Source organism: Montipora foliosa, chromosome 10, assembly GCF_036669935.1.
Source record: "Montipora foliosa isolate CH-2021 chromosome 10, ASM3666993v2, whole genome shotgun sequence".
NCBI lineage: Eukaryota > Metazoa > Cnidaria > Anthozoa > Scleractinia > Acroporidae > Montipora > Montipora foliosa.
Window position 1 is genome coordinate 35,516,378 of NC_090878.1, and position 10,000 is coordinate 35,526,377.

The window sequence follows — 10,000 nt, forward strand, 5'->3', positions numbered from 1 at the left end:
GTCACTCACAACTGCATGAATTACAAAACTAAATCATAAAAGGAATAGTGACGTTATCTGAATGAAGACAAAACGGCTAAGATTCGTTATCGTTGGATGCAATAGTTTATGCCTTTCATATGGATATGAAACTCTTCAATGAAAACTTCTTGTTCATGCACAGCACGAAATGAAAACTGTCACTGACAATTGCGTAGGAAAACGTACTCGTGTGTAAGCGAGCTTTATTATTTGACGGGTTATGAGAGTACCTCAGTCTCTCGATAAATAACTCCTATAAGGAAAAGGTTGAACTTTCCTAAGCACAAATCACTCAAGCCTAGACATATCACAAATTACGTTTTTAGCAGAAGGATTTGAATCACAAATGCATAATACATCAAGAACATCAAGTCGTGCATACTCGTTCAAATTGCAAACTGTGCAAATTAATGAAGCAGTTCAACAATGATTGAGTTAAAATGACTGCTATCCAAATAGGTGATTGCTCGATTGCTGCGAAAAGACTGATTCTTTAGTCCCGCGAGATTCAAAGATGTGAAGGGAAAGAACTGACAATGGTCTTGCTTAGCCTTAAGTGAGACTTCAAAGCAAGGAGACGTTCCGTAATCGCAATTCTAATGGCTGAATTGTTCAATGCAATTTTATGCGCCTTTTGCTTCACGACTGCCTCCATTCTGAATGTAAGAGGAAAAGTGAAACTTACCCCACGTAGGAAAAACTAAGCATATGAAATTTATTTACATATTTTTTCAATAAAGAATGGAAAGTAGGATAGTTCGATCAAGCAACAAACAAATAATTAGCTAGACCTAGTAGGGTAAAATATTCAATTACCTTGCGATGTCCTATAGTTCGTTAAAACTGGTTCAGCAGCAATAATGGATCCCGCTACAAATAAATTAAGGGATAAGCAATACTGGTAGATTGTTTGTGTGCGTCCGTCACTCACAACTGCATGAATTACAAAACTAAAACATAAAAGGAATAGTGACGTTATCTGAATGAAGAGAAAACGGCTAAGGTTGGTTATCGTTGGATGCAATAGTTTATGCCTTTCATATGGATATGAAACTCTTCAAAGAAAACTTCTTGTTCATGCACAGCACGAAATGAAAACTGTCACTGACAATTGCGTAGGAAAACGTACTCGTGTGTAAGCGAGCTTTATTATTTGACGGGTTATGAGAGTATCTCAGTCTCTCGATAAATAACTCCTATAAGGAAAAGGTTGAACTTTCCTAAGCACAAATCACTCAAGCCTACCCATATCACAAATTACGTTTTTAGCAGAAGAATTTGAATCACAAATGCATAATACATCAAGAACATCACGTCGTACATACTCGTTCAAACTGTGCGTTAATGAAGAAGTTCAACAAGGATCGAGTTAAAATGACTGTTATCCAAATAGGTGATTGCTCGATTGCTGCGCAAAGACTGATTGTTTCGTCCCGCGAGATTCAAAGACGTGAAGGGAAAGAACTGACAATGGTCTTGCTTAGCCTTAAGTGAGACCTAAGAGCAACGAGACGTTCCGTAATCGCAATTCTAATGGCTGAATTGTTCAATGCAATCTTACGCGCCTTTTGCTTCACGACTGCCTCCATTATGAATGTAAGAGGAAAAGTGAAACTTACCCCACGTAGGAAGAACTAAGCATATTTAATTTATTTACATATTTTTTCAATGAAGAATAGAAAGTAGGATAGTTCAATCAAGCAACAAACAATTAATTAACTAGACCTAGTAGGGGAAAATGTTCAATTACCTTGCGATGTCCTATAGTTCGTTGAAACTGGTTTAGCAGCAATAATGGATCCCGCTACAAATGAATTAAGGGATAAGCAATACTGGTAGATTGTTTGTGTGCGTCCGTCACTCACAACTGCATGAATTACAAAACTAAAACATAAAAGGAATAGTGACGTTATCTGAATGATGACAAATCGGCTAAGGCTCGTTATCGTTGGATGCAATAGCTTATGCCCTTCATATGGATATGAAACTCTTCAAACTTCTTGTTCATGCACACCACGAAATGAAAACCGTCAATGACAATTCCGTAGGAAAACGTACTCGTGTGTAGCCGAGCTTTATTATTTGACGGGTTATGAATGTATCTCAGTCTCTCGATAAATAACTCCTATAAGGAAAAGGTTTACCTTTCCTAACTGCAAATCCTTTAAGACTAGACACATCACAAATTTAGTTGCTAGGAGAGCATTTTAATCACAAACGAAACGTGAAGAACAAGAAGCCACGCATACTCGATCAAAGTGTGCAAATTAATGACGCGGACCAAGATAGAATACTCTTATCCAAATAGTTGAATTGAATCCTCTATTGCTTTAAAGTAACTGATTATTAATTCCCGCGAGGTTTAAGGTTGTGAAGGGAAAGTAAATATATGAGGCTCTTGTCTTGCTTAGCATAAGTGAGACTTCAGAGCGAGGAGACATTCCGTAATCGGAATACTAATGGCTGAATTGTTCAATGTTATCTTACTCGTCTTTTGCTTCACGACAACCTCCATTCGGAATCTAACCGGATAAGAAAAGTGAAACTTAGTCTACTCATATGTGATTTACTTACTTACTTTCTCGAAGTAGAAGCAGAAATAGAAAGCGGGATAGTTCGATCAAGCAATAAACATTTAACTAGACCCAGTAGTAAGGGAACTAGACGCTACGTGAGCGTAATCTGGGTTACCTGTGGTTCATGATACAGAAAAACAGAGGGCACTGAGTTGGGTGATATTGAGGGGGCGGAAAATGGATTTTCCCAGGAGTAATTCTGGATGGGCCAACCCGAAAATAACACAACAAAAAAGCCTAGGAATCCAATAGGTACTCCTGGTAACTCCTACAATAGAAGAAGCAGACGTGTGGATCGAGCTCGTATGCGCCATTATTTAATCATTCCCAGAACTGCTCAGTCAGGAAGCGAAACACTTCTTACTCTTGTTTCATTTGCTCAGAAACGAAACGTATTTATCTTAACTTCAGGTTAAGCTGTTTACACAGTGTGGTGTAGTGGCCAATCAAACTAGAATTTGTAATAGCTGTTATTACAGTTGAACCCACGTCTCAGTGTTAGTTTTAGAAGGCGCGAAAACGAGTCTTTCGGATCAAAACAAGAATTTCTTATCGAAGGACTGTGTGATTTCTTGATTCTTGACTGTTTTATTCGTTTGCTTTCGAGTAATTCGAGATTTGTCTTCTTTTCGGCAAAAGTTATGACTATTTTAGTGAAGAGAATGCATCTTTTATCAACTCTCATAGTTTTAACTGCGTCTAAAAACCAAACCAGACAAGTGGTCAAAATTTCCCGCCACCGTTTTTTAAAGCAAGGTATCAAGAAGACAAAGCAATGTTGATCGCGTTCTCCCGCTCAAATCCGACCGGAAACGAAGTTGATTAGGGAACCGCTGCACTTTGTGAAATAGCGCGCTATATTTGGAAAACCTGACTTTTTTATGTGAAGGAATATATGTTCGTAATCTACAATTTTTAAGCTTTCAGAAAATATATACTTTACCGGGATTTTGCGTCAAACGTCCGACCGTAAAGCGGCGCCAAATAATGACGGTCATCTGGGGTACACTGATACCTTTAAACTTTACCACTACGACAGACATTAGGTCTTACTAAAGATAAACTTGGTTGAAAGCCTGTCTCTAACAGGCAGGTAAAAATATTTCGCAACTCTTGGATGCATAATAGAGTGATACTAAGTTCCTGACTTAAAAATTGTTGCGGGCTAATTTTTTTATTTTAATTTTAAAAGCAAGACGGCTCAAACGTTATCTGACATGTTTGATTTGAATCTTCTGACAAAAGCTGCCATGAACTTTCAATCCTCACTGATGTCTGACTTAAACCCTTTGTATCTGAGCGAAATTTAGTACAGCGCACACACTTCCAGACGAACGAACAAGTTCTTTCTTGTCAATGAAATGCGAAGGTTCGTTTACACTGTATTCACGTACACCCTGGAAAGGCTAATTCAGGAATCAGGGTGGAACTCCTACCGCTACTTATACCACAGCCCTTAGGTGTTACTCACGCTATACACGGGCGAGAGCATATCATCATATCATATATCTTTATTTACCCTCGGATTTTTAGAGTAGCTTGGTGTAGCTAATATTTCTGAGCATTTATCCTCCCAACCATGACACACGACAGAAGACAGACCACAACACCGGGAACTACATGCCCTACTCTTTACGACAAGTGTGCGGCTTCTTTTACGTCCCACAGGATTATGAACATTGAAGGGTTGTGAGACGGGACCTCCAGCTTATCGTCCTTATCCGAGAAGACTAGAGAGTCTAACCATTTGCAGATGTAATTAGAAAGGCCGCACTTTCTCCTCAGCTATTTAAAGACACTGAGTGTTGGTCCGGCCGGAGTTGAACTCACGACCTCCCGCGTAATAGCCCGCTGCTCAACTAACTGAGCCACAGGTGCACGGTGTGTCATGTCATGTCATGTCATTACAAAACCAGCAGAAATATTCCGCAGTTTCTGGAATACATAACAGAGTATTAGCGAATAGTAGTGGTTTTTCCAAGATTCATTGTAAAAAATGAGAAAGCTTTGATTCGAATCTTCTGACAAAAGCTGTCATGAACTTTCAATCCTTACTGATGTCTGAATTAAACCCTTTGTATCTGAGGGAATTTTTGTACAACGCACATACTTCCAAACGAACGAACAAGTTCTTTCTTGTCAAAGAAATGCGAAGGTTGGTTTACACTGTATTCACGTACACTCTGGAAAGGCCAATTAGCAACACACTAATTCAGGAATCAGGGTGGAACTCCTACCACTACTTATACCACAGCCCTTAAGTGTTACTCACGCTATACACGGGCGAGAGCATGTCATTAAAAGGCCAGCAGAAATATTCCGCAGTTCCTGGAATACATAAAAGAGTATAAGCTAATAGTAGTAGTTTTTCCAAGATTCATTTTAAAAAATGAGAAATCTTGATGTCATTTCATTTGACTGTATTTGTATTTATGTGATAACAGCGTTAATGAAAAACAAGTTCTACTAGAGAAATAGTTAAGACTGACTGTTTAAGGGCATGGAAGAGAACCTTTCTTGGCCCAAGAATTGATCCCTGTTTACATTATTTCTCCAGGCCTCCATTGTGGGTTTTGTATACACGGTCTGGGATCAAATCTAAAGGCTTTACCCATTCTACATACGTCAAATGCAAAAGGCTTTTTACATGTTTGTAAAATTCCAGTTAAAGCAGTGACTTCCTTGGCGTTATCGTTACTGAACTTCCAATATCTCTGCATTAATTCTGGCGAGCTTCCATGAGTGCCCATGAAGCAGTCACACGCGTTGGTCAACTTTTCAAACATCTTCACTTTCTCTGGTCCTTTAGTGTGATGAAGCCTTTGGTCGTCAAAATGAATTAAATTGTCCCTTTTATTAAAGACGCTGTTAATCCAAATAGGAAATTGCTGATCCGCGTGTGGATGACAAAGGATTCGCTGAGGGTCTTGAGACAAAAAGCGCACAATGACGTCATTAGTAAATAGCGTCCAAGCCTCGTCCATATAAATGAGACCTGTACCACAGTGATACCGGCCCCAGCTTAATATCTTGGTAGGCCAGTGGCGTAACTCAAATTTGAGCCTCTCAAGGCACAGGAAATAGTCATCATCTAGTCGGAGGAAATACGTGAATTTGTACTTGACCGCAGCCCACATCATTTGGTAGAGATATCGAAGGCCAAACGTTCTGCCGCCAACAACTGGTTGAAATTCTATGTCTTTGTAAATGTTTTTTTCATTGGCAAGGTTCGCTTTATCCTTTTTGGGTATTTGAATGCCGTCAGTGAAAAACTTGCACCGCACCTAAAACAGAGTACGGAATCAATAAAAGCGAAAGTTCGCCTTATGCATAATGCGTTTATAGCCCATCTTTTAAGGCGTAGCCTCTTATTAAACTCTGGGGCGCATTTAAGACGCATCGTCTTAAAGTAATTACCATTTATTCCTCATCTTTAATTGCCATGATTATACTTTAACTATGTCTTCTGTATGGTGTGCTGCTCGCACAAACTATTTCCATTTTTGCGCCCGACTTTTTGTGCCTTTGTCGCATGTCAATATAGTACACCTCTGGTTTGAACACAATTACATGATCACAAATGCAAAGGAGAAGAAATTGAACCTTCGACGTGCCATTTTGCTATAATTGCGTCGACTGACCTTGCGTCACGCTTGCTTGAACTTGGCTTGTTATCGGAAGGCACATTCGAAGTATTTCCCAAAGCTCAGTCTAAAGCTCGACAGACAGTTGTTATACAGTCGGTCAAATTCTTTTATATATCATCCAATTCCAGAGCATACTACAGCGTGGGAAAATGCACTTTGGTTTCAAAATCTCTTAAATTACGCAGTGTCCTAAGAATGTTTGATCAAGTCTGCACGTACGCTGGGCGGTCATTATTTGTTTTGAATCGGGAGCTTAGGCAGGCACATTTTTTTAAACCGGCAGGGTACATTTCGCGTGCCAGGACAGTTATGTCGCCCAGATCTTTATACTAGTTAAAACTCATGAAGGAAGAGAGAGAAGTGTTGATCAGGGCTTTGACTGGTAACTGGTACAACTTAAAATGCAGTGGTGGACGAACCTTATCGGGTCAAACTTTTAGAGGTACAAGCTCTTAAGCCACCTTATTTTCCAGTCAAGAAATACTAACCTCTCCGTGACATTTCGTCCACCATGTCTGCCTTATTGCATCTCTCCTCTCTTGTCTTGAAGGCGCCGTAGATACAATAATAAGAAGGAAGATGGTTTGTTTTTTCTCGAGCTCTTTCAAATCACTGAATTCCGTTGTTGAAAACATACAATCGCTTCTACTGGGCGTTACATGCGTCAAGTTAGCGAACATGTTCACAAGTGGTTGAAGGTGTGTGAATCTTAGTTGTGGCAGGAGACCACCACTACCATGGGCTCCTGGTTGCGGTGCTTTGATGAACAACCTCTGGAGAGTTCCAGAAACGGAGAGGTCGCTACCAAAATTCAACAGCGCAGACAACGCGAGAGCGGAAAGAAATACCCAAAGGATAGCGCAACTCTGTCTAGTTGAGCAAATTTTCTTTCTGCGATGTATAAACATTGTTACGCTGGCCAGTCTAGAGACAAGAGAGAGAAAAAAAAGCATTTAATAACGCATCGATATCCCGTGTATTTTCGAGGAGGTAGTCAACAAAAGAAGAAACAATCAAGGGTTTTGAGACTGGGTATTTTGAATTTCACAGTAAGCGATCCATAAATTAACTTTCTGTTGGAGAATATTTGTTGCTCTTAACTGCAATAAGGCCTTTGACAGCTATTATCTTAGGGCATCCAAACAAATTTATTTTCAAAACCTCTGTTTTCTGTTTCATGAACAATGAAGGTATTCAAGAATTTTTGGTGCTGACTAGCGTTTCCTCGTCTTTTTTGACCGTCCTCTCTAGACCATAGAAAACGGATATATGAGAACATCCTTATTCACCACCTATATTAACCGCGCCTTCGGCGAATAATTGTTAATTATATTGATCGTTCATTAATTGCTCACCGATTGGTTCGGGAACTTTATGACCATAAACAGTTTTATAAACGCTAGTGGCGGCCATTTTAACAATTCTTTGATTAAGTGGAGACAACAGGCTTAATTGTCTAAGTGAAGGGGTAGTTTCTAAAGAAACTGTGATGCTGCGTCGGTGGGGAAGTAGTATACAAAAATTTGGTTTTATCAACGGAGTTGATAATGTCAATTGGCCACCGTACAGAGATTCTAAAAGCCGACGTTTCGAGCGTTAGTCCTTCGTCAGAGCCAATCGAGGGATTATGGGTTACGTGTAGTTTTTATAGTAGAGTAGGAGCTACGCTATTGGTGGTAACATGGCAACGTGAAAAATAGGAATATATTAGTTAAATAAAAAGCGTTCGTTAATACCGTGAGGATTAAGGGTGCCGATTTCAAGATGATTTTTTTTTGCAGATTCTTGCGGCTTTCCGTCGTACCTAGATGTAGGGAAAGGCCGCAAATAGCCATGTGTTTTTTGGAGTGGTTAGGCAGATTAAAATGGCGAGCGACTTGCTTAGATGCATCCTTGTCATTCTTCTCAACATCGCGAAGGTGTTTGCGGAATCGGTAACGTAGTCGTCTAGCTGTCTCACCATGGTATAATTTATTGCATAACGTACAGGTTATGCAATAAATGACATTTGCGGAGGTACATGTCAAACGATCGGTGATCTTAACAGATCGCTTAGGTCCCGATATCTTGTTAGTGTTAACAATGAAAAGACAAGTTTTGCATCGTGAGCGCGCGCATTTGAAAGTGCCGGGTTGCTCGTTGGTTTTGAGCGCGCTTCTAACTAAAAAGTTGCCTACGTTTTTGTCGCGTTTGAATGAAATAAGTGGAGGTTGTGAAAAGATTCTACCAGTCTCGGGATCATTTTGGAGTAATTTAAAATTACTAAGAATGAAGCTTTTGACTGCGTGATTATGAGGATGGAAAGTGAGGGTGAATGGAATTCTGTCATTCTTATCTTTTTGTGACGTTTGTAGTGATGACTGTCGATCAAATTGTTGGGCGCGATGATGGCCCGCTTTGACCACAGAGACAGGATAGCCACGTTTTTCGAAGAACTGGCACATCTCCTCTGATTTGCTGGAAAAATCGGAGTCATCACTTCATAGACATCGAAGTCTAAGAAATTGAGAATAAGGAATGGAGTTCTTGACATGTGATGGATGTGACGATGAATACAACAAATAACATTGCCCACTGAGGTTGATCACGTAAGATAAACAATGTTTGATAAAATTGAGAATTCTTCAAGTCTCCTCCAATTTTAACAACTAGTAGTAATCTCGGATTATTACTGTCGCTTTGGAAGCAAAGGTGAAGCGTAAAGGCAAGGTAATAATCTTATGGGGTCGAAGTTTGAGGATACGAGCATGTACTTCTTGAGATGGTTGCCATAAGCGCCGATTACTATGACTCGTGTGACAGGATTGAAATACTTTTCCTTTTGCGAGAAACAATTTGCCTTACAACGAACGCAAAGCAATCAGAGAGTTGACAAACAACCCTGAAATAAACATCAAAAAGGCGGCCAAAGGAACAAAAACAGTTATTATGAGCTAGCATGATTAAATTAAAGAAGGTCAGAACTAACTTGACGACCTTGACAATTATAGCGGAGCTCCGCGCGCTGATCACCATAATTAAGAAAATATGGCAACCCAAACAAAGGAGACTAATGTCACGCATGCGCATTATCAATGGCAAATTCAATTTTATTTGCATTGTGATTGGTTGAAAACCTTCGAGACAGTCTTAGAACGCGGGAAGAAAAGATGTCTACGCTGTCGCTAGTTGTAGTTTTTATTGCATTCACTTTCAATGCTATCAATGCACTTGTGGTACAAATACCGAAAGAAGATGGACAAAAGCTAGAAAGACCTCGGCAATTCCTTCTACTTGGGAAAGTCCTTTATCTCGGATGAAACGAAACATGCTTAGATCGGCTGTTTTAGAATGATGCGATGTGCTCAGACTTGTCAAAGAATTGCGCGAAGTTGGAAAAATTTTGCCTTATTTGCAACGCGTATGGTCATGATTGAATGTGCAAATCACAATATTGAATAATATTACGTATTAAAGTAACTGGAACCGGCATTAAAATTTTCCGCTGTGGTTTTTTCACGTCGATACCCGCGCTTGAAGTGAATGCAAAACAAATTTGCCAGGTTGTATGACGGGATTTGCTTATGGCGCGTCAGTGGTAAATGAGCTGGTAATCCGTTCGAAGGATGTCACAGCTTAAAATTTATCAATGAATGGAGTTAAGGTAAGTAACAGAAAAACATGACAGAAGAATTTCGTTTGTTCTCTCTTTGAAGCGAATACATTCTATCCGGACGAAAGAGTCATTTTGCAAAATGTCAATCGGTTTATAGCTTT

The 10,000-nt window shown here is 39.7% G+C and overlaps 1 protein-coding gene across 1 annotated transcript in view; it reads right to left on the bottom strand.

The window, feature by feature from the left end:
- Positions 1-3,771: 3,771 nt before the first annotated feature.
- LOC137973572 (uncharacterized) overlaps positions 3,772-10,000 on the bottom strand; it is a 13,442-nt gene continuing 7,213 nt past the window's right edge. Inside the window, exons 2-3 of the mRNA XM_068820412.1 lie at positions 6,733-7,168; positions 3,772-5,881 (exon numbers count right to left, since the gene is read on the bottom strand). Coding sequence (XP_068676513.1) covers positions 5,138-5,881; positions 6,733-7,152 — 1,164 coding nt within the window. The 5' untranslated portion in view covers positions 7,153-7,168 and the 3' untranslated portion in view covers positions 3,772-5,137. The remainder of the gene's footprint in view (positions 5,882-6,732; positions 7,169-10,000) is intronic.